General features: G+C 42.8%; 2 protein-coding genes across 10 annotated transcripts in view; one reads left to right on the top strand and one right to left on the bottom strand.

The window, feature by feature from the left end:
- LOC139354527 (proton-coupled zinc antiporter SLC30A2-like) overlaps nt 1-25748 on the top strand; it is a 407471-nt gene that overhangs the window by 159447 nt on the left and 222276 nt on the right. For all 9 annotated transcript variants that reach the window (XM_070998777.1, XM_070998778.1, XM_070998773.1 and 6 more), the window contains 4 exons: nt 24570-24917; nt 24993-25139; nt 25219-25381; nt 25503-25656. In XM_070998777.1, coding sequence (XP_070854878.1) covers nt 24669-24917; nt 24993-25139; nt 25219-25381; nt 25503-25656 — 713 coding nt within the window. In that variant the 5' untranslated portion in view covers nt 24570-24668. The remainder of the gene's footprint in view (nt 1-24569; nt 24918-24992; nt 25140-25218; nt 25382-25502; nt 25657-25748) is intronic.
- On the bottom strand, nt 491-3191 carry LOC139354451 (uncharacterized). The gene is made up of 3 exons (XM_070998687.1): nt 3078-3191; nt 1243-2031; nt 491-943 (listed from the first exon to the last, which is right to left on the bottom strand). Exons 1-3 carry the CDS (start codon nt 3189-3191, stop codon nt 491-493), a joined length of 1356 nt encoding a protein of 451 aa, XP_070854788.1.

Below are 25748 nucleotides of genomic sequence, written 5' to 3'. Positions count from 1 at the left end.
ATAGCGTTCTTCCTTGTTTTTTTTATTATTCCGTGGTTAGCGTTTTAACTCGACTCATAGGTATTGGAGAAGTTACGCTCTGTTCTGCGACGTTCTCTTGGTGAAACATTCTTGTCTGTTTACCTTTTCTGATGAGTACAAAAATTGCTGCTATCAACAGTAATATTACGAGACCTGCTGCTACGGCGATTGGTTTAATGTAGTTCACCTGCGTATTCGCTGTTGTCTCTGAATCCCCTCTGTCTATCTGCTCTTGTAATTGATGGACTTCTTCCTGCAGATGATTTAGGTTGCTCGTTGTATTGCTGTGTATGGCCGTGTCTTGATGACTCTCCCGTCTTGGTCTCTTGAATGAATGTGAAATAATTGTCGCCGGTTTTTTCTCTATCGTCGACCTTAACGCTGGGTGTCCCTGTAGCGTTACTACTGGACTCCTTGCAATGCAATCCGCATTCGTTGTCACGATTCCAATATTATGCACTTGTATTTTTTATCGTTCCTTTCCGCAAACATAGGTTAGTGTTACTTCCTGTGTCGTAGCGAAGATCCAAGAATTGGGAGCATCAAGGGGATACCATATGCTTGTCGTTTTGATCTTTTCGGGTTTGCAGCTGGTTTTTTGTTCAGCTTGAACGGCTGCCAGGGCACATTGGAACTGCTCGTGTGCTGGACCCAACGTTGTTTGTTTTATATTGCACAGCATTGGTCTTTTTGACATCTTCGTGCATTCGTTCAGCTCCTCTACCGTTAGTGCGAAATGTCGATCTCGATGATCACTAATCGCAAGATATTTGGTCTCTGTCTCCGTTGCGAGTATATGATTTTGGGTGGCTACTAGAGTTGGCGTCAATTGATACACGTCGTACTCTTCTTCGTCTACTAATGGTATTTTAGTATGGAATATGAGAGTATTGTCCAATTCCTGGACTTCTGATACCATCACCTGATAGATATCATGCAAAGTCTCATGCGTAACAGGTAGGCGCCTCCCCTTCGGGAGATGGGCCTGTATGTTTATAAGCTCCTTTTGCAGCTGACTTACGGAGATTAATGCTGGGCTGACTATGCCTCTTTTTAATCCGGTTATGATGTTGATGACTGCCGTCTGTGTACTCTTGATATGCCCTGATATTAATTTTAGCTCTGATGACACCTGCGCTATGTTCCCAGTTCGTATGGTGTTTTCGAGGTCTGTAACGTGTGTTTCCATGTGTCTTATCCTGCGTTCCATTTCATCATTACTCGTTCTCTAATGCTATCTAAGATCGACGTCTGATTCTTGAGTAAATGTGTGTTGTGCAATTCCTTAGCTTGGATTCTGCGGATGACCTCTTCCATATTCTGCGCATACTGAGAGTCTAAAACTCCAAATAGTCCGTTGGCGAGATTTCCTACCAGATTCAGGGCTCCTCTCCGTTGTCGATGATGATTGAATAGCTGTTGACCATCGTATAGCTCGCTGGCCTCTTGTTCGAGTACCTGTATTATTGTTGGACATGACCCGCCTCGAAGGCACCAGGTTGATAATTCTTCAATATTTTGCTTAAATGCAGTGTTTTCCTGTGCTAACAGCCGTAGATCAAAATATGATATGATCGTCCATTCTGCTGACATCAGAGCTATTCCATTCCTTAATTCTACATATGTTCCCGTATTATTAGGTAATGGACCTACTTTTACGGGAAGTTCAGCCATGATTGGGACGGCTTGGGTGGCGTTGGCAACGGCCAGCAGTACTATGAATTGGAACATAACCTTGGGGATCTTCTGACACCCTTTGCCACTTCTTCGGGTGCCCCTTGAGTGTCCTACGGCAACCGTCATTTGTTTTCTTGTCCATTTTGACCGGTTTTGTAGTTCCTGTAGTACTCGTGGCTCCATCTTTTCCAGCAATCCTGTCTGACCTTGTCTACTTGTTTCCATCTTGACACTAGACCCGATCGTACCTCCTTGTTTTGAATGTCGGGAGATGCGGTTATTGGTCCTCCGATCAAGAAGTGTCCTGGAGTCAATGCAGACAGGTCGCGTGGGCTGGAAGAAATAGGAGTAAGAGGCCGTGAGTTTAATATTGCCTCAATGCCGATGATCACTGTTTCTAATTCTTCATATGTCAAATCTGCCGTTGACACCGTGCGGACCAACAAATGTTTTGCTGATTTCACTGCCGCCTCCCACAGTCCTCCGAAATGAGGTGCCCGTGGTGGAATAAAATGGAACTCTGTTCCTAACTGTGAGCATGTTTTAGTAATTGTCTCTCGAGCCTCATCCGAGTATATCGTGGTTTTTAATTCCCGTAGCTCGTTCTTCGCCCCGACAAAATTCGTGGCGTTGTCACAATAGATGCTCCTTGCGACTCCTCTCCTTCCATTATATCTTTTAAGTGCTGCCAAGAACGCTTGAGTGGTTAGATCCGACACCACTTCTAAATGTACTGCCTTGGTGGTGAAACATCAAAAAATGGCTAAATAGACCTTATGTGGTTTCTTTCCTCGGATTTTGTAATGCACAAAAAATGGTCCGCAGTAATCCACCCCACTTATATTAAACGGTCTTGCAATTTGTACCCGATCGGTTGGTAGCGGACTCATGATCTGATTTAACAACCTTGGCCGAGCTCCGCAGCAGGTGATGCAGCGTCGTACTGTCGTTAATGCGAGTTGTTTTCCCTTGATCGTCCAAAATTGTTGTCGCGTGTTTGCCAACAGTGCCTGAGGGCCACAATGCTTAAGCTGCCGATGTTTGTTCTCAAATATGAGCCGTGTTACTTAATGGCCTGCTGGCAGCAACATAGGATGTTTTTCATCGAATGCTAGACTTGAGTTCTGGAGTCGTCCTCCTACTCGTAGTACCTTGGTATTGTCCAGAAACGGGTCTAATGACCGATAAGGATCTGATACTGCTACACAACCGTTCTTCTGTAACTGAGTTATAGTGGGCTGGAATGCTATTCCTTGTATCTGTCGCACTATTCGTTGTAATGCCTTTGCTCGTTGTTCCAGAGTTATTGGTCCTGTTTCTCTCTGAATGCCTGGTCGAAAATTGTTTCCAAAACGCAACATCCAGGCTGTTATTCCTACCAGTATGTCAAATGACGCGTGGTGACTGATTTCCGTGGTCGATTCATCGATTTTGATTAGACTCAGAACGTGATTGGTTATAGTCCGTTGTTCTGGGTCCTTCGTGTCCAGCATATGCTTAGTCTGTTGTTTCCAGACTTCTTGGTTCGTTGTCAGAAATGGCGGACCATTAAACCACAACTCCTTTTGTTTGAGCTGTGTTGCTGAACATCCTCTTGACGCAAGGTCTGCTGGGTTGCCTTCTGATGCTACATGCACCCATTGCTCCGGATTTGATAGTTCATTCGCTTTTCCACGAACGTATGAAATTATGATGCTGTTGCGTTTATCTATGCTAACACTATTGTAGAGTCCGTCCAATATTGGACTTCATCTATCCTTATCCGTAGATCCTTTTTGATTCTTTCTGCTAGCTCAGCTCCTAGCACCGCTGCACATAATTCTAGTCTAGGCAATGTTTGTTTTGCTAGGGGTGCCACTCGTGATTTTGCGCATAGCAGCTTACTTACTATTGGACCGGCGGATGTGATTGTACGAAGATAAGCAGCCGTCCCATAAGCGACTTCTGACGCATCAGAAAATATGTGCAGTTGAATGGCTGCTGGGTCTGCCTGTGGAAGCGCGTGCCTGGCGAGCTCAATGGTAGCCAATACCTGACTATCATTTAGAAATGCTTGCCAATGGGTTGTATCTTCTTTGTCCAATTCAGTATCCCAGTCTAACGATTTTTGCCATAGTTACTGCATAAATAGTTTTGCTGCTGTCGTTATGGGGCATAGTAACCCTAATGGATCAAATACTTTGGCTAATTCAGAGCACACAACTCGTTTTGTGACTGTGCCTTGTTCGTATGGCGTCGCGCGTCCTTCGAGTTTATCTTCCTTAGGATTCCACACTATCCCTAGTGTTTTTATTGTTGCATCCGAGAATTCGCTGAAATCGAGGTCCTCGCCTGGTCGTCCTTTGGAATATCCTTGAGTAAGTCGGGGTGATTTGCGCACCACTTCCTCAACCTTAGTTTTGCCGACCCTGAAATTGCACAATTCTGATCTCGTTGCCGTATCGTCTCCTCCAGCGTGTCGGCTCCCGATAAGCAATCGTCGACATAGAAGTTTTGCTGAATGGCGACCGCGCCTAGCTGCTGGCTTGTCGGCGCTCTCTGTGCCAGATGTTGTAAACATTTTGTTGCTAAGTAAGGCAGTCCCGTAGGTCACCGTATTTAAATGGAAGTATCGTTTTTTTTCTAGTGGGTTTCGTCGCCATACTGTGAGTTGATAGCCCCTGTCTTGAGGATGAACCCAGATTTGTCGATACATTTTTTCTACGTCTTCTGTGAACACGAACCGGTGAGTCCGGAACTGTAACAAGATTGATAGTAAATCACTCTGAACTGTCGGCCCGACCCTTAGAATGTTGTTAAGCCTCTTCCCTGTTGAGCTTTGCGCCGAAGCGTCAAAAACCACTCTTAATTTTGTGGTGGAGCTGTCTGGTTTTAGGACGCAATGGTGGGGAATGAAGTATTGATTCCTTGGTACACTGGAAAGTTGTACCTCCGTCATGTGATTCAAACGTTCATACTCATCCATATAACTCACGTATCCTTCTAGCATTGCTGGATCCCGTTCTAAACGACGTTCTATGCTGGAAAATCTCCGTTGAGCCAAGGCTAATGTTTTTCCTAGTTCCCTTGGATTTTCTGCGAACGGCAATCTTACCATTAGTCGTTGATCCGGACAGAATTGGACGTTTGATAAAAAATGTTCTTCACAAAGCCTCTCTTGGACTGTCATTGCTGGTACATCGGTGTTAAACGTGTCTAGCTTCCAAAATTTTTCCAGGGCTGGAAATGGATCTTCCCGTGTTATTGTCATGACATTTCCTGCCATGGCTGCTGGCACTCGTCGTCTGACTGCGCCGAACACAATCCACCCAAGAGCGGTTTCTTGTAGAGTTGGCTTATCATCCCCCTACTCGATAAGTCCTGGTATTATCAATCGAGAATACACCTCGGCTTCCAGAAGCAAATCTATGCTTCCGGGTTGGCCGAACTCCGGGTCCGCCAACACTACCGTGCTCGGAATACTAAGTCCTTCATCTACGGATTCCGACGGTTGGTTTTTTATCAGTTGTGGTAAGATAAACACATCAATCTCCTTCTGAAAATTTGAACTTAACGATGACAGCAGCACACGTGCCCATGACGAAGATCCCTGCGCCGTTTGTCCAATTCCTAGAATACCTTGTGATGTGCTAAATGTGGGGAGACCAAGTTGATCTGCCATCCTTCTGGACATGAGATTTAGATGAGAGCCAAGATCGATCACAGCGCGACATTTTTCTCGCTTTGCGGTTTGTCCTTGTATTGCCACAATGGCTGTGGCGAGTAATACGTACGTATTTGACACCTTGTTGATCATTGGGGTTTGCTGATTTGGACCTGAAACATCCATTGCTTGCAAAGCTAGATCTCGGGTAGCAATGGCAACAACCGGCGCCGTGGATTCTGCATGTTTGTGTAACATGGAATGATGCCGTTGACGGCAAGAACGACAGGTCATTGGCGACGGGCAACTGTTTGTCTTATGGTAGTTTGACAGACAATTGGCACAGCCTGCAATCTTCGTCATTGCCTGCCGCCGGTCTTCCGGATTCATTCTTCGAAGCATGTTGCAGGATAATGGCCGGTGTGTGCCTATGTTGCAAATTTTACGAATGTTATCTCGTGATACCAATGTTTTGGGTTGAGCATCCAATGTTTCCAACATGCCGGATCGCCGTTCTAAGAAGGCTAAAACACTTTCCAGCAACGGGACTTCTGTCGGTGAATTGGCTGAGTCTTCGAGAGCGGCTTACGTATACTGATCTAGTTTTCGCCGCACTAAGAACCCTATAGTTGGATCCCAGCTCTTTGTGCAGATTTCCAGGTTTTTTAAAGTACTCATTGAATTCTTGATCATGTCATGTAAGGCCCTGAGTTGGCGTGAAGAGCCATCTATAGACTTATAGTCAACGATTTTTGCTATGGCGGCGAATACTAGTATCTTTCCGTTCTGGTACCTGGCCTTTAAACGCAACCAGGTGTCGTCATAGACGTCAAGACGTTCCTCGCTGCGCCACGAAGCGAGCTTTGTAGAATATGTAGTTTTTGGCTGGCCGAGTATGGTTTATTGTGTACTAACTCTACAAACAGGTTATGGAACCGTGGCCAGTCTAGATACTCGCCATTGAATTCCGGAATGCTAATTGGCGGCAGTGCCAAGTTAAGGCTCATTGGCGCATCGTTTTCTCGAAGCAGGTTCATTTCGTATTCCTCATTTAACGTGTGGAATTGGGCTAGCTCTGCTTCTGCCCGAGCTGCGGCCCCACGTGTGCTATCCAATTCATCGTGGACTTGCCTCAGTAATGCCCAATGGAGATCCAAGTGTCTTTGTAGGGCTGGGGTGACGGTTGGAGCGTTTGAGGCTAATGTTAGTGATGATTCCAATTCGTTGCATCTTCTCTGCAACTGTCAAATTACCGTGTCAATTGTGGAGTTTCCCTTTACTTGCTCTCCTGTTGTGATCTTGATGTTGGCTGAGGTTCGTCTGGGGGCCTTCGGTGGATCGCTTCCAGTCGGTATGTTGTCCAGAAAGACCTTTTGATATTTCTCGACCAGCTCTTTAAGTGCTATTGGTCGTGAGGAGTATTCACTTCCCGTGGGCAGTGCCGCTTGCTGGACCTCTTCATCCAGATCACAAAATTGTTGCCATAGCTCCGTTAGTTGTTTTAATCTACCGGCATAAAAGCCTTCTCGGAGGCGTCTGTCGGCAGAATTCTTGCCATAATTCTTAATAAGCTGTTGTATTTTTCCTTGCAGCTCGTTTTGGTCGTCTAACAATCGATTGTGTAAATCGATTCTGGTTTGGTTTGTCTGCTTGATGAATGAAGTCGACATAGTGCAGATATTCAGTAAGTCGGCTACTGCGGTTCTTAAGTTAGGCTTGACAGGTGGTTGTGTAAGAAAGTCTTACCTGTGCAAACCGGCGTGTTTGTTGCCTATGCGGAAGGCGGATGCTGAAGTGTGATCCTTTGTTGGTAAAGGATCACGTCGGGGTCACCAATGCTCTTGCCTAAGTTAGATGGACAAGGTCGGGTTACTCCGCGGAACGAGGAGGGGTATGGACGCTCGTCGCTGGCACGGGGACGCTGTTTATTGCAGTCGGATCGCGTCGCGACACGGGTGACTATGAGTAGCACGGTGCCGGACCACAGGCGATATGGACTGTGTGAGGAGAGTTACCGAATGCTCGTGTAACCGGGGATCAACAGTGTGTTGAGGTCACGCCGCGGGACAAGGAGGATACTGACACACCTGTCGCTAGCACGGGGACACTAGAGAGCACAGGACGATTCGCGTCGCGACACAGATAGCTAGAGTAGTATGGTGCCGGACCACAGGCGATCGATGAACTGTGTTAGGGTGAGTTGACAAGAGTCTTTAGGTGATAGAAGTAATAAGACTTGTGGGTGTTTAGATTTGTAACTGACTTTATTGGGCTGTTGGTTAGCGCTTAAATACTATCATGACCCGGAAGTTTTGGGCATGCATTATCTGCTACGTTAAGCATCGAGTTGGGGTTTCACCTGCAAGTGTGTTGACCTAGTTTAGCTGGTCGTCTACGCTGCAATGTCAGCAGTATGCTGCTTGCTGCTGCTGTCCCGCTGAGTCTTGACCGATTGTCCCATACTTGCAGCGTCGGCACTATATTGTGCTGCTACTGTGCGCCTGGTCGCTGTTCCACATAAGTATCATTGGTGTCTGTACTGCTTGCTGACAACTTACAACTCCGTCGTGTTGGGGGTTGCGTGCGTTTGACCCGTGCTGCGCAACCTTGCTAGACCGAGCTTAGTACCTTGGTTACGAACAATATGTTTAGTAGATGTATACAAGTTGTTTACTAGCTGTTAAGTATCTGGTTTCTATATGTTTAGTAGATGTATACAAGTTGTTTACTAGATGTTATTAGCTGGTTGCTAGCTCTTTAGTATCTGTTTACTTGGTGCTTACTAATTATTATTAGCTGGTTACTAGTTGCTATTAACTTCTACGAGCTTTTATAGTCTTTTGTTAAGAATGATCAAAAATTCTTGATCACTAGACGAAGTACAAGTTTACACTCTGATTTTCAATGTATTTGCTATGTACGTGAGAAAGAACGCACAACCAAAATATCTGAAGATTGATATATAAATCTTAGAGGAACATGTCCGATTATGTTGGGGAAATATTTATCCTGTGATTGTAAAACTAATTTAGAAATAAGTCGTTCACAAGCTGTCTAAAAGCTGTTTAGAAGCTGTTTTGATAAACAATTTTGATTTATAATGACAGATATTAAGAATATATGATTATATCATCCACTTTAACTAGTATATTGTAAAAATAAAACATTTCCATTTTTCATATTTGTTCGTACCCAAAGGTACTCAACATGACCACACCCAACAAATCAAGCAGTAGTCAAGTTGGATAGTAGCAGGCGCTCAGTAGCACCCACTGCATATGAGAATTGCTGATCAGCATATTATATGTCTCACTAACTCGCCGTCTCACCGACTCAACGGAACACTGACCCGCCAATGCAGTCAGCCCATTTTGCAGTGTCAGCCAACTACGCAAAGCCAACTACGCAAACTGCTACCATAATCATTATTCCCTGACCTACTTTAGAATATAGCTTACTTCACTAATCATTACACTAAACTTCCGTGTTCCAAGTAGTATATAAACATGTATCAAATGAAGAATAAATCAGTTATCAACACACCTCGTAACTCCGCGGCTCTACTTTACACCTCCGGGAATAGGGCTCGTAGTACACTATCTCAATTAGCAGCTAAACACGTTAGCTCAACCTCAGCGCAGTTCCGCATCGCCTGTGGTCTGGCATCGTTACCATTGCCGCGACGCGGCAGCTTAATCCAGCTTCACAGGATACGCTTCTTCTTCCAGCGTCACAGGAACTCAGCTTAATGCAGCTTCACAGGATACGCTTCGTCTTCCAGCGTCACAGGAACGTCAGCTTCATCCAGCTTCACAGGATACTCAGCTTCATCCAGCTTCACAGGATACTCAGCATCACCCAGCTTCACAGGACACACCGCGTTATCCGGCTTCACAGGACTCTTTGGTTCCAAGACACACAATATGTCTACTTCATTCATAGAGGAAACAAGTCACACAAGAATCGATTTACACAATCGATTACCAGACACCCAAAACGAGCTGCAAGGGAAAATCCAACAGCTCGTTAAGAATTATGGCAAGGATTCTGCCGACCGATGCCACCGAGACGGCTATTATTCCGGTAAGCTAAATCAGTTAAACGATCTCTGGCAGCAGTTTTGCGACCTAGATGAAGAAGTCCAGCAAGCGGCATCACCCACTGGAAGTGAGTTCTCTTCACGATTAGTAGCACTTAAGCAGCTGGTCGAAAAATATCAGAATATCTTTCTGGACAACATGGCGACTGGAAGCGGGCTTTCGAAGGCCCCAAGACGAACTTCGGCCAACATCAAGATCACAACAAGAGATCAAGTCAAAGGTGATTCCGCAATTGACACGGTGATCCGACAGTTGCAGAGAAGATGCAACGAATTGGAGTCATCATTAACATTAGCCTCGAACGCCCCAACCGTCATCCCAGCCCTACAAAGGCACCTGGATCTCCATTGGGCGTTGCTGAGGCAAGCCCACGACGAATTGGACAGCACACCTGGGGCCGCAACCCTGGCAGAAGCAGAGCAAGCTCAATTCCACACGTTATATGAGGAATACGAAATGAACCTGCTTCGAGAAAACGATGCGCCAATGAGCCTTAACTTGGCACTTCCGCCAATTAGCATTCCAGAGTTCAACGGCGAGTTTCTAGACTGGCCACGGTTCCATGATCTCTTTGTGGAATTGGTACATAATAAACCATATTCGGCCAGTCAAAAACTACATATTCTACAGAGTTCGCTTCGTGAAGCGAGAAACGTCTTGACAGACACAGTCTTCTCACAGGGTGGCTATGACGACACCTGGTTGCGTTTAAAGGCCAGGTACCAGAACGGAAAAATACAAGTATTCGCCGCCATTGCAAAAATTATTGACCATAAGCCTATAGACAGCTCCTCGCGCCAACTAAAGGCCTTACATGACACTATAAAAAACTCGATGAGTACTCTTAAAAAACCTCGATATCAGCACAAAATCCTGGGATCCAATCCTGTGTTTTCTTATCAGAAGAAATCTAGACCAGCAGTCTCTAGCTGCTCTAGAAAATTCAGCGGATGCACCAAAGGAAATTCCAACGTTATGGAGTGTAATGACGTTTATTGAGCGGCGCGCTTGCATGCTGAAGACGATAAGCGCTCAACCTACAGCAACACTCCGCCACCAGTCAGTTCACAACGAAGAGAGCTGTAAGATTTGTCACCTAGGACAACATAATCTTAGAGCATGTAGCCGTATCCAGCAAATGGACCCCAAAGCACGGCGCCAAGCCATTATTCAAGTAGGAGCATGCACTAATTGTTTGTCTACAGCTCATAAGGTTGAAAACTGTGGATCACCGACCACTTGTCGAGTCTGCCAGCAACGGCTTCATTCACTGTTACACCAAGGACCGACTAGCAATCCAGTAACGGGCGCAGTAACCATTGCAGGCTACGACGACGTAGGAGGATATACTCTGCTCGCGACCGCCAAGGTCTCATAACAAGGTCAATTACAAACATGTCGTAATAGATAGTGGATCACAGGTGAATCTTATCTCAAGGAGAATGGCAGATCTGCTATCCCTTAAGGAAAGGTCACCGTTTGAAATATCTGGAATCGGAGGAAAAATATCAACAGCATTTAGATCAACACTAAAGCTCTCATCAGTTACATCAGGGTTTGAAAGACTAATAGAGGTATTTATTATTCCCACAGTCATTACAAACCAACCGTCAGTACATTTTGATACCGATCTTAATATTCCCGGGGGGCTGTCGTTAGCAGATATTGACTTTCGGCAACCTGGACCCGTTGACCTAACCTTAGGGGTTGAGGTGTATTCTCGTGTAATTACCGGTGAATTTCTTGAGCTAGGACCTAATAAACCTTTGGCACAAGGCACAAGGCTTGGTTATGTAATCATAGGTTACCTCAATAAAGAAACCTCGTCTGATACGGAACTCAACCCTATTCTGGTAGAAGACAGAGATGATCTTGTAGGACCGAATGCTGCTTATGCGCCAAAGAAAGGATTCATTTAACGAACTTAGCATTGATGGATCATAAAATAAAGGAACCTGAAGATATATGTAGCCAATCAAGAACCAGCGACACTGACTCGTCCGATCGAGGATCAAGCGATATACATAATAGTTAATTGCAGCACGTTATACTACAAAAGAAAAACCAATTGATACAGAGCCGACTTCCCATCAACTTAAATCCAATAAGAAGCCTGACATTTGTTCAACATTTCTAAATTTAACCAAGAAATTCCTAAGTGTTGTTGCAGAAAGTCCACATACCACAGGCCAAATAACCAAGTTCTACGAGGGCACAATTTCAGTCCCCACGGTAATGTAAATTTTATCGCAACGGGGAGTGTTAAGCAGCATCAAGAAGGTATGAGTGACCTGAATCACAAACATGAACTTCCGCAGTTGAAGGAAGGATCCACCTCGGTCATTGATTTGTTAGGTGTTTCCTATACAATTCGACCAAGGGCTGACCAACATCACGACTTAATTGAGGGTACCCCTCAATGGGGGGAGAATGTTCATACCCAAAGGTACTCAACATGACCACACCCAATAAATCAAGCAGTAGTCAAGTTGGGAACAGTACCAGGCGCTCAGTAGCACCCACTGCATATGAGAATTGCTGATCAGCATATTATATGTCTCACTAACTCACCGTCTCACCGACTCAACGGCACACTGACCCGCCAATGCAGTCAGCACATTTTGCAGTGTCAGCCAACTACGCAAACTGCTACCATAATCATTATTCCCTGACCTACTTTAGAATATAGCTTACTTCACTTATCATTACACTAAACTTCCGTGTTCCAAGTAGTATATAAACATGTACCAAATGAAGAATAAATCAGTTATCAACACATCTCCGGGAATAGGGCTCGTAATACACTATCTCAATTAGCAGCTAAACACGTTAGCTCAACCTCAGCGCAGTTCCGCATCGCCTGTGGTCTGGCATCGCAGTAACCATCGTTACCATTGCCGCGACGCGAACCTCCTGCCAGCAAAGCATCCCCGTGCCAGCGACAAGTGCTCATTACCCGCTTGTCCCGCGGTGTGACCCGGAAGTGTCTACTTCGGTTAGGCACAAACACACACCTTAAAGGCGGGGTTTGTGCTCTTAACAATGCATGCATTATTTTGATGTTTTTTAAGTGTAGCTCCAAAACAATAAAATAATTTTTATACATTATTTTAAAGTTGAGACTAGATGTGTAAAGATATGAAAGAAAACAAAATTAACCAAATGAAGTTTCATGAGGAAATTTTACCAATTTATTGAACAATTTAAATGACAGATAATTGGTCACCATTTTCAATACCTTCTAAAAACAAAAACTATGTTCATGAATAGAGGTGGACATGATCTTAAAACTACGAATTTTGGGGAACACTTTACGTTTTGTAATCCTGAATTCACGTCGGAAACGTGCGCCTGCCTCTTCTACGCAAATCGCCGGAATCAAAGCAGAAAATTAATTTCAATATATAATAAAACATGTTCGCAATACCAAAACAAGGAAGAACGCTATAGTTGAGCACCTCGACTATCAGGTACCCGTTACTCAGTTAAATGGAAATATGCAAGCAGCAAAGCGAGATTAAAATGCGCCATCTACCGGCGGTAGACAGATTTAAGCGTTATGGGCGTTAGAGTGGGCGGTTTTTGGATTAATCGATAAGTATTGACGAGACCAATACATTTCAGTTAAAATTTTTTATCTAGCATGAAAATTGTGGGCGTCACAAAGTGAGCGTGGCAAACTTTTTTTTAAGTCAATCGATAGGTATTGATAAGAACAATACATTTCAGTTACAATTTTTATTTTAGCATCAAAACTGTAGGAGCCGCAGTTTTGTGCGGTTTGTGGGCGTCGCACTCTGCTGAAACAGACTTGTGCTGCGTAAGAAGCTCAGGAATCTGCACGCTAAATCTCAATAGCCTAGCTCTTATAGTTTCCGAGACAGACGGACAGACGGACATGGCAAGAATATATATAATTTATGGGGTCGGAAACGCTTCCTACTGCCTGTTACATACTTTCTGACGAATCTAGTATACCCTTTTACTCTTCGAGTAACGCGTATAATAAATGAACAAATGGATTATTATGCTGCAAAATAAACTTCTGACCTTTTATTTCGAGGTAAAATTACAGGTAAGGAAAATTGAAAATATTTCCTTGAGTGAGATATGTCGGCTACTTGCGAGTTGTTGCGCGGTCGTTATTTCAACCCTTATGGGAACTTATTAGAGCTAACAGTCAGCCGTGTGATCGTTGAGGTGAGGCCCATGATCATGTCAATGGGCGTGCGCCTTCAGACTTGTGCATGTGTCCCTTTTATTTCGGTCAGGTAATAGACAGGTGCGCATGTCCGGGTAGCTCTTGCTTGAATCCCTTTTATGATATGTTTATGACCCGTTTGTTGAAAGGAGAGATCTTGGAAAATTTACCAGTTAAACATTCTGGGGCGAAAAAAAAAATGTCTTGTGAGATTTATTTTATTGGGGTTCCTTTGATTTTTAAATTAGTTTTACAATCATAGCAAACGTTATTCCCCAACATGATCGGACTTTTTGGGTTTGCGACCTTTCTCACGTGCACAGCAACACCTGCTGAATATTAATTGCTGACAATGATGCTAATTAATATGCTAATTGTCCCAGAACCCGCCTTTCCTAACTACTACAATATATACATTGATCGGTTTTCCGAGTGAAGTATTTACATTGATTACATTTTTCTTATATAAGTAAGCCAGTTTTTAATGTGTTATTTAGTATTTTCATATTTCTTAGTTCGAAAATACAGTGGAATTCTTGTAAGTTTTCAATTACAGTGACACACAGTTACATACGTTCACTAGAATGATATGACAGCCGAAATATTCCCGCGCCGCGTCGGTGTGCGGGCTTTCATTAAATTATATGCAAACTTCTTTAGGTGGTAAAAAGGGAGCGACCGCTCCGCCTCAGTGTGCACGTACCTGTATATTTTTCGAGATCACAGTGTTCATACGAACAGATGGACATGGCTAGATCGTCACGTCTAGTGATCCTGACCAAGAATATATATTTTTTCTGGGGTCGCAATAGTTTCCTTCTACATGATACATACTATCCGACGAATCTAGTATACCCTTTAAAAAAAACAAGGAAGAACGCTATAGTTGATCATAGTTTATCAGATACCCGTTATTCAGCTTAAGGGATCAAAGGGAAATGGAGACATGCAAGCAGCAAAGTGAGATTGAAATGCGTCACATACCCCTGATCTCAATATAGACGGTAGACAGATTTTTGGGTCAATCGATAGTTATTGACGACACTAATACATTTCAGTTAAATTTTTCTTCTTGCATGAAAATTGTGAGTGCCACAGGTTTTGGCGGTTTGTGGGCGTTAGGGTTGGCATGGCAAACTTTTTTTTTGATCAAGCGATAGGTATTGACGAGACAAATACATTTGAGTTAACATTTTTTTCTAGCATGAAAATTGTGGGCGCCGCAGGTTTAAGTGGTCTGTGGGCGTGAGAGTGGGCGTGGCAAACTTTATATTGGACGATTTCGATAGGTATTGACGAGACTAATACACTTAAGTTAATTTTTTTTAAGCATGAAAATTGTGGACGCCACAGGTTTGGGCGGCTTGTGGGCTTTAGAGTAGGCGTGGAATATTCGCGAATTAACAAAAAAGGCAAACGGATGAATGAGATCTCTCTCTTAATCGTCTCTCCTGACGCAAGACTCGCCTCGAAAGCCTTTAAGGTTTCTGCGACGGTTGATGTTTGTACTACCCTTTCAATTTCTTATCTTCCATGATTTCCTTCTTTAAATGCATTTTACGGTCCTGGGTACTTTTTTTCAATTTCAATCCAGTACCCTACTGGGTGCGTTTAATGGCTACCAAATCCTTTAACTGCTACTTTTTTCCTACCTTTATTTTTGCATTCTAAGCTTCCTTGTTCTCCGCTTGGATACTCTGAATGATCTTCGTTGCTTTAGTTTTCAGTTTGTCGCGCCCATCATTCAACTCCGAAATCAAATCCTGTATCTGAGCTTGAGCTGGACATCTCCTTAGATACGCATATCTAGTCTTGAAATTTTGGTACTCCTTCGCTCCTTGTTTTTTATGATCTGCTGTACCTTTCCTACATGCTTATACCAGCACCATGGACTTTCAAGGCTTATGTTGGAGAGCATTGGAACAACTATTTTATGCATGCATTCTACCTGTCCGTTTCCCTTAGGTACGCCTGTTGCAATCAGCAAAAGTTGGAGCTTCCTCCTATCGCAGTACTCCTTGAACAGGGAAGATGTGAATGCAGCTCCACAGATTTCGAAAACAAACAGGCTGGCGCTTCAAACAACTTACAACTTCTTCAACACCTAAGCTTCGAGTAGGATGCAACCATACATACTTGAAAAGGGCATGCACAATCACGAAAATGTGACTGTAGCGATTCTTGGTCAACTCCATCGGGCCACCATGATCGACATGTCATGTGTCGTGCTGCTTGATTACGGACTTTTTCTACCGGTGTAAGAAACCCTTCTCGACTATCAGCCCTAACATTCATAAGGATGCACTCTACGCAGCTATCGACCACTCCCGCTCCTTAATCTTTTAGCTTCGGAATATAATATGACTTTTCGATCAAAACCTGACTTTTCTTGAATGAAAATTGTCTTTGCTTGTGATTGTTTTAGATAATTTTTGGCTTCCATTCTATTCGGTTTCGAAATCGAAAAATCAGCTACTGCTAGAATTTTTTCAGCAGCTGGCTTAATGATAGCCTTTTCTTCGACAAAGCAACTACGACATATAACAACTGACATTTACTCAATTTATGCGCAAGCCATTTCCTTGTGCACGCCGTCACCGATACTCTTAATCTTACTCGCAATGATAACATCGTCCATGTATTCGTATACATACGCATATTTGCCATGATGAGCCTGGTAAACACTGCTGAAGAGTTTTGTTATACCGAAGGGGACAAAAAGGAACTGATAATGACCACTCTGAGTTACGAACGAAGTATACTTTTGGCATTCTAACGAAACAGGAACGTGAAAGAAACCATTAAGAAAATCTAGAGTTGTAAAAATTTGTCCACCTTTTAGCTTTTCGATCACACAATCCATTTGAGCTGGACAACACGGGCGCTTCATCCCGGTGTTCTTATATACAAAAACCAATGGCGAAGCGAACTCAGATGAACTAAGCTTGTAATCTCTTCCGCTAGCCATTCTTGAACCTGATCATTGACAATTTTCTGATTGCAATAACCCAAACGTCTTGGGTGTTGGAAAACAGGAAACCAACTGTGAGGTCCAGTAAAAGTGGCCCAAACAAAATTAACATTTTTACACAATTATTTTTTGAGGGTCCAGTGTTGATTAGTGAAGAACCATCCGTGGATATTGCACTTCTAAAAAAAATAGAAACGAGTGCTGTTATAGCTGCTGTTCAAGGACGAAGAAAATAAGAAGCGATGTAGATCTTATTGGGTTAATCCGTATTTATGAGAACGTTTTAAGAAAGGATGATAATCAACAGATGTAAGATTTGACCAAAAAATAGATTACATTATAAATATCTTATTTAAAAATTGAACAACAATGAGTGTGATCCACTTGTAAGAATTGTATGAGATTGACTTTACTCGCCCCCACGAAAAATTGGCAAATCGCTAATATTATTCATCATATTTATACCCGTTACTCGTAGAGTAAAAGGGTATACTAAATTCATCAGACAGTATGTAACAGGTACAAAGAAGCGTTTCCGATATTCTTGATCAGGATCACTTGCCGAGTTGATCTAGCCATGTCCGTCTGTCTGTCCGTCCGTATGAACGCTGAGATCTCTGAAACTACAAAAGCTAGAAACTTGGGATTTTGCATGTAGATTTCTGAGCTTCTTGTGCAGCGCAAGTTTGTTCGAGAGTGTGCCACGCCCACTCTAACGCCCATAAGCCGCCCAAAACGATGGGTCCTACAGATTCAATGATAGAATACAAATTTAAACTGATATGTATTTGTCTCCAATAACTAACTATACCAATTGACCCGAAAAAAGTTTGCCACTCCCACTCTAATGCCCATAACGCTTAAATCTGTCTGCCGCCCGTATAACCATATATTGAGATCGCAGGTATCCGGCGCATTATAATCTCGCTTTGCTGCTTGCATATCTCAATCTCCCTTTGGTCCCTTTAGCTAGGTACGGGATATCTGTTAGTCGAGGTAATGGACTTTAGCGTTCATATTCTTTTGAGCGTCGATGCCGAAAATCTTTAGACTTCCTTATCATCGACTAATGGACTTGTCGACCTCGGTTAAATGTGGGTTGACAGTTCTAAAAATAATGGTATTTGATAATCTAGTGGGTGTTTCATATAAAGGACTTCCGGGCAAGAAGGACATGAGGTCGCTAAAATCTCTTTGAACTTTCACTTGAGACTCCACAGAATTCTACGCATCCTAGCATTCAACCACTTATTAAAAATTATAATTTTAGATAAATACCCGTGCTTATTGATCAAACAAAAAACCTCTTAACGAAATAGGGATTTAGTGACGATCATCGCACCTTCAGCAAACAAAAGTTCTGATATGAACTTTTGTGACGAAAATGTATTATACGATCTACTAGATAAATTAAATTTCTTAATTATAACCGTTACTGGTAGAGTAAACGGGTATACTAGATTCTTCGGAAGGAATGAAACATGCGAAAGGAAGCGTTTCCGACCCCATAAAGTATTTATATTCTTTATCAGGGTCACAAGCCGAGTCGATCTAGCGATGTCCTTCTGTCCTTCTATCTGTCCGTCCGGATGAACACTGGGGTCTCGGAAACTATAAGAGGTAGGCTATTGAGATTTGGCATGCAGATTCCTGAGCTTCTTACGCAGCGCAAGTTTGTTTCAGCAGCGTGCCACGCCCACTCTAACGCCCACAAGCCGCCAAAAACTGTCGCTCATACCGTTTTGATAAAAGAATAAAAATTTTAACTGAAATGTACTGTTCTTATCAACACCTATTGATTGACCCAAAACAAAGTTTGCCACGCCCTTTTTTAATCAGTCGATAGGTATTGACGAGACCAACACATTTTAGCTAAAATTTTATATCTAGCATGAAAATAGTGGGCGCCACAGGTTTGGTCGGTTTGTGGGCGTTAGAGTTGGCGTGGCATATTCACATAACAAACTTGCGCTGCGTACAAGGTAACAGAATCTAAATCTGAGATCCCATTTCTCTATCTTTGATAGTTTCCGAGATATCCGCGTTCATATTTACGATTTTTTGAAGTTTGTGGGCGGTTTTTGGGCGTGCAAACTTTTTTTGAATCAAAACTGTAGGAGCCTCTGCGCTGGGCGGTTTGTCGGCGTTAGAGTGGGCGTGGCACATTGCTGAAACAAACTTGCGCTGCGCAGGAATCTTAGGAATCTGCATACCTAATCGCAGTATTGTAGCTCCTACAGTTTCCGAGATCTCAGCGTTCATACGAACAGACGGGTCAGACGGACAGACGGACATAAAGTATTTAAATTCTTGATCAGCATCACTAGACGAGTCGATCTAACCATGACGGTCTGTCCGTCCGTTTCTACGCAAACTGGTTTCTCAGTTTTAAAGCTATCGGGCTGAAACTTTTCCAACAGTCTTCTTTTTTTTTGCAGGTAGTACATAAGTACATGTATATAAGACGGAACCGATCCGGCTGGACAACTAAATCTTGTAGCTCCCATAAGAATTACCGGTAAAAAAATTCTAAAAATTATATCTTTGGTGTTTTTTAAGATATAATCTCCTACGCTTGGAAATAACATTTTTTAATTAGTTCTGAATTTCGAATTTAAATTTATCAAAATCGGACGACTATATCATATATCTGCCATAGGAACCATTGGAAAATTGGTGCGTCGGTGTTTTTTGACTTATTACTTTATACTATTGGGACTATAATTCTTTGTATTTTCAAGAATTTCGAATTAAATTTAATAACTATGACTGCAAGGGTATACAAACTTCGACTTGCCGAAGCTAACTCCCTTTCTTGTTGTTGGTTATTAATTTTGAAACGAGGCTTTTTGCAACAAGGAGTCGTATGTCAAAAGTTAAGGAATCCCAAGGGGTATACATCCTAGAATTTAATTTGAAATCGTTAGAGCCATATTTAAAAAATTAAGAAATTTAATAAAAAAAACTAAAAATAAAACTTCTTTGGCTCATAATTTTAAAACGGTGGTATTAAACAAATTTTGTTTCAAAGGCGGACAAAGTACTTGAAAATATCTTTCTAGCGACATATATACAAGCGTTGTAGCTTTAATAGTTCACAAGTTTCGGGTGTACAATATTTATCTATTTATACCCGCTTTCTCGCCAAAATTTTCAGGACAAACAAAATACAATTTTCATTTTAAGAAGTCCCCCCAAAATCTTGATATGGGTATTCCTTTTGAACGGAAGTGCATTTTAAGTGAGCGTATTTTAAGTAGCGGGGGGAAATATCACCACCGGCCCCAACAGATCAAATTTTCTAAATTTACATGTTTTCACTTTTACCGCTCTTTCCCCAACCCAAATAATTTTTTTTAAGTCTTGGTAAGAAATCCTTTTAGTTCTCGATACAGGCGAACGATTACAGTAGATTTTCTTTTTTTTTTGGACTGCCGTCCACAGTGATATTAGCCTGCCATTTTTCTCCAAAGTTTCGGCAATGAATTCCCATTGCTTGCTGACAACGTTGTTATTACTATGCTTCAGTTTAGTGAGCTTTGTGCTCATTAATTAGCAAAATTTATCTCAACAGTTGATAACTCTTTAACGCACTTCCGTCCTTGCGAACTTAATTTGGTGGGGTTTGACTCAAAGTGACAGCATACGGTCGTCTATCGAAAGTTCTCGATAGCTCAAGAATATTATAAAATTAAATAAGTATGTTTTTTGTGAGGCTGAGGACTTCCGTCCAAAGACTGCAGCCAAAATGTTGTTTAAATCCAATACTCGTAGATTAAAATGTATACTAAATTCGCCGGAAAGAAGGTAACATGTAGAAGGAAGTGTTTGCGACCCCATAAAGTATATCTAGGCATGTCCGTTTGTCCGTATGAACACTGAGATCTCGGAAACTATAAGACCTAGAGTGTTAGGACCTGGTATGCAGATTTTTGGGCTTCCTCCGCAGCGCAAGTTTGTTTCAGCAGGGTGCCACGCCCACTATAACGCCCACAAACGACTTTAACACTAAAACCCGTATAGCGTCCACATTTTGTAAAAATTTAAATGAAAATCTGTTCTTATTATCAATACCTACCTACATGAAAATATTTATTGAAAACGTGCTAGTCATTAAAAAGTTAAAGCCACAATTTCAATCACAAATCAATATTTTTAAATTCAATCGAGATTGCACACCACATGCAGCAAATAAGCTGTTTTTTCTAACTCCATTAAACCGCTAAGGGCGCCATAGACTAGTTGGCGCTGTAGGCTAAGTGGCGCTATAGAAGAAAGTGAGCTAGGTGGGTTAGTGAAAAGAGCAGAGTGGCTTTAAGCAAATTTCAACCCCCTCGGTTTCCTTAAGCTTAGTAACGGGTATTAAATAATCGAGGCCATCGACCGCTTTCCATTGTATTTCCGAGGGCAGTCCGATAAGTACTTAGCATCACCACCCGATGGGGCCACTATCGCAAGAAAAATTAACTATCGTGTAGTACATTCTCGTAGACGGCTACTATCGAAATTTCAGCCGAATCGGACTTGTAGTTTTGTTTTGAGTGCGTGTGGAATCGGCCGTGTCCGCGGATTGTATAAAAATGGAGAAAGAGCAATATCGCTCTGTGATTCTACTCTTGTTATTGGAAGGCAAATCGCGCAGCGAATTCAAAGAGCGCTTGGATGCTGTGTACGGTGACTCTTCTCCTTCGATTGGTTTAACGAGTTTCAACGTGGTCGCATGTCGGTTTTTGATGAGCCACGCCCAGGTGCCCCGAAAACAGCTACCACGGAGGATAACGTGACAAAAATCCACGATCACGTATTGGCAGACCGCCGATTAAAGACACGCGAGATAGCTGAGACAGTAGGCATGTCAAAAGATCATATCATATCCTGCATGAAATTTTGGGCATGAGAAAGCTGTCGGCGCGATGGATGCCCCGTTTGTTCACTCAGGACAACAAACGCAACCGTGAAACCACTTCAGCGCAATCCGAAGGAGTTTCTGCGTCGTTTCGTGAATGTCGACGAAACATGGATCTACAAGTACACACCAGCGACCAAGGAACAGTCGAAACAGTGAACTTCACCCGGCGAACCTGCTCCGAAGAAGGCGAAGACTGTTCCATTGGCCGGAAAGGTGATGGCCACCGTTTTTTTTGGATTCACAAGGTGTGATCTACATCGACTACCTGAAGAAGGGAAAAACGGTCACAGGGTTGTACTATGCCGAATTATTGGGCCGATACGCCGCCGAATTGCAGAAAATATAGCCCCATTTTTGCGAAGAAAAAAGTGTTCTTCCATCATGACAACGTACCGGCTCACACTTCCGTCCTCGCCAAGGCCAAATTGGTCGAACTGGGCTACAAACTGCTACCCCATTCACTATATTCTCCAGATTTGGCCCCGTGTGACTTCTTTTTGTTTCCAAACTTGAAAAAGTCACTCGCTGGACAGAAATTTGTGTCGAATGAGGAGGTCGTCGCCGCCATAGAGGCCTATTTTGCAGACCTCGAGAAAACGTATTTTTCAGACGGCTTAAAGAAGTTGGAGCATCGCTGGGTCAAGTGTATTGAGCTAAAAGGAGATTATGTTGAGAAAAAAATCACCACTTTTCCAAAATTTTCGTTTTTTTTTGGAGGCTAAGTACTTCTCGGACCACCCTCGTATATGAAGTTTTGTGTTTTGGACGATTTTTAAATGGGTTGAATACTAGTACTTAACAAGATCTTCATCTCAACTGGAGAAGGGAATTTCTTTTTGGCTTGTAACTATCTATCAATGACTCCACTTTAGAAACTTATTTCTGATTCAAAGGCTCGAAATCTACGGCTGTGTTGGTCTTTTCTGAACACCATGAACTCTTGGCGAATATTTTGTGCCAGACTTGGTTACCATCACATCAACGCTGACCTGGTTTTTGTGCCAAAGATTGCGTCAATCGTCATCTGGTATGACATGAAACTCGAGCGACTTCCTAATTGCATCGATAACAACCTCTGTAATAAAGCTTCCGAATAGTAGAATCTGCCTTTCCCCAATCCCTGTCAAAACTTTCTGGCGACCCGTTAGACTGCACACTCCTACCCCTAGCTTCAAGAACACAAACATAGTTCAGCACCTGCGTCCACAAGTCCTTTGAATTCTAAATTCATGTAAGTCACTGATTTCAGTTCCAAAAGGACTCACTCGAAGGTTTCGAAACGACTTTATCATCCTGAACGATCCTGTTTTGATCTGTATTGCTCGGTGTTCTGATTGATCGTATTTGAAACATTTCTTCTTCACAGGACAAGTCCTTTTTATGTGCGACGAATCTCCGCACTGAAAACATTCCCTAATTCAATCAGTTAGCGCTTCTTACTAGTTTATCATCATAATAGTTTACTGAAGTGGATGAACCACGTAATTTTTGATAGGCATCGATTTGTAGCTTAACCTTGAGGTTTCTGTCCTGATATAGCATTGCTTTATTTGACTTAGCATCTGGGATACCCTCATCGAAATACTCGACGAGACTCTTTTCTTCAAAGGAAATGGGATTTTCAATTTCTTTAAATGCAAAAAGAAATTCGTGCAAGGACTCACCCATATGCTTCTGTCGATTTCCCAACCTGCAATGAACTCTTGCTCAGCATGACTTGATTCCAAGCACCCCCAACAAAGCCGATATCAAACTGGCCCACTCTTTGATAGTTCTCTGGCTACGCATAAACATCTTTGCTGCTCCAAAGTGTTCCACCAAACTGTACCTGCACAGTCTTCCAACTCTCCAATCCATTGGAGTATATCTGGTGAATTCGACCCAGAAAACTGCGAGACACTGCCCTCGACATCTATCAATGTAAGCCATGATCTACCCTGTCCCTAATTTCTTCATTCTTGATGCCAACCTGCTGCGTTCGGCCAGTTTATAATATAGTATATACCCCTTCTTCACCATTATTCTCCGTATCTGACTGGTCCTCGTTATTTAGGCCATTCTCTCTATACATACTACACTCCAGATCTTTTCCAGCCCAGTTTGCGGAACTTCACCACCTCTCTGCTTACACCGCACTCTACGTGTTTATGCCATTTTGCAGGTAACGCTGACTTTAAATAGTAACAAGGAAGAACGCTATAGAAGAGTGCCTCGACAATCAGATATCCGTTACTTAGCTAAAGGAACAAAGGGAGATTGAAAAATGCAATCAGCAAACAGAGATTGTAATGCGCCAGCTACCTGATCGCAATATATAGTTATTTGGGCGGTAGACAGGTTTAAACGTTATGGGCCTTAGAGTGGACGTGGCAAACTTTTTTTGGGTCAGCCGATAGGTATTCCCGAGACAAATACATTTCACTTAAAATTTGTTTAGCATTAAAACTATGGGCGCCACCGTTTTGTGTGGTTTGTGGTCGTCAAAGGCGTCGTGTCAAACTTTTTTTGGTTGGTATTGACGAGACAAATACATTTCAAATAAAATTTTTTCTTGCATGAAAACTGTAGGCGCTACAGGCTTGGGGCGGTTTGTGGGCGTTAGCATGGATGTGCTTAACAAACTTGCGCTGCGTACAAGGCTACGGAATCTAAGTCTGAAATTCCAATTCACTATCTTTGATAGATATCCGCGTTCATACTTACGATTTCTTGAAGTTTGTGGGCGGCTTGTTAGCGTTAGAGTGGGCGTGGTACAGTGACGAATCAAACTAGCGCTGAGCAGGAGTCTCTAGAATCTGTATGCCTAATTCCAGTATTGCAGCTTTTATAGAGATCACAGCGTCATACGGACAGACGGACAGACTGACAGATGGCTAGATCGACTCGGCTAGTGATCATGATAAAAAATATATATATATACGATTTAGAAGCATTTAAAATATTCGATTAAAAAAATATTCCGTTACATCAATAACAGAGGTTGCGTGCAGAGCGCTCATTAATTATGATAAATGCCATTTTCATTTTGCGTTAATTAAACAACAAAGGACCAGGTTACCATACGCAGATGGTGGCATAATCACGCACACACCCAAAGGCGAAGGAAAATTATATATACTATAGCGCCGCAAAACGAGACCAATATCATGTCAAAATATCAGAAGCTTGACAGTGCCATGCCGCCCACTGCACACGAAGATGACTGCGCGGGGGGTTTCCCTCTGTATTTTAATGATAATCCTCAAGCTAAGTGTCGAAACCAAAGCTACAATCTCAGGAGCAACGGCGTGGATAGCGGTGCAGTAACAGCCGAGACTAATACAGTCCGGATTTTAGAAGAGCGAACGTGGGAGGTGCCTCTGCTGGGCGACAGCGAAGACAGTGCTAGCAACCAGGTGAGCGCGGGTCATTTATATACAACTGACCGACATATGCACGTTCATATATATAAGGAATTCGATCACTTTTAGCACTCCGATCACGGGCGAATGGATTTTAATATGGAGCTGCAGTGCCACAGCCGTCAGCTGGGATTCCGTGCTAGCCGCAAGAACAAAGCAGAACAGGAGGCCAAATTCAAAATTCTGCTCGCAGCCTTTCTTTGTTGCATATTCATGGTGAGAAAGAAACCGTTGATTTAATTATAATACATTTCATGCCCTTCCACGCAATTATTTCACTTTACGTCAATCGCAGGTCATTGAATTCCTTGGCGGCTACGTGGCCGGTAGTCTCGCCATCATGACGGATGCCGCCCATTTAGCATCTGATTGCATTAGTTTCATCATCGGCCTAGTCGCCATTTCGGTGGGAGGGCGTCCACCAGACGAGCGCATGTCTTTTGGTTACAAACGTTTTGGTAAGTTGTTAGAAACGCTTGTCACCATTCTAATGAGTGTACCTCAGTCTCCTGGTCTCCTGATTGTGTCAACTTCTAACGCTATTTTTCTAAATCTTTATTTTGCTTTTTGGCCTTCCAGAGGTCATCGGAGCAGTGGCCTCTATTTTGGGGATCTGGTTCCTAACCACCTTTCTCGTGGTGGTGGCCGTTCAAAGGATATACTCCCAGGAATTTGAACTGGACGTCAATATGATGATACCCATTTCAGGCATAGGCATTGCAATAAATATCGTGTAAGTAATAAAAAATATTTTCAATTCGATATTGCCGCGCGTTTTAACTAAGGTGAAGCTCATGTGTAACAAATTAAAGAAAATCGGTTCTT

Source organism: Drosophila suzukii, assembly GCF_043229965.1.
Source record: "Drosophila suzukii chromosome 2 unlocalized genomic scaffold, CBGP_Dsuzu_IsoJpt1.0 scf_2c, whole genome shotgun sequence".
Classification (NCBI taxonomy): domain Eukaryota; kingdom Metazoa; phylum Arthropoda; class Insecta; order Diptera; family Drosophilidae; genus Drosophila; species Drosophila suzukii.
Note: the sequence above shows the minus strand (reverse complement) of the source record. Positions and strands in the feature narration are given on the sequence as shown.

Excerpts from the sequence above, each read along its gene's own strand:
- LOC139354451 (XM_070998687.1), bottom strand. The coding sequence starts at position 3,191 with ATGCTGGACACGAAGGACCCAGAACAACGGACTATAACCAATCACGTT. Across the intron at positions 2,032-3,077 it reads ACGCGTCATTTGACATACTG|CCCACGCGACCTGTCTGCAT; the intron begins GTAGGAATAACA and ends TATTTCTTCCAG. Across the intron at positions 944-1,242 it reads TAGATAGCATTAGAGAACGA|GTGATGGTATCAGAAGTCCA; the intron begins GTAATGATGAAA and ends GATATCTATCAG.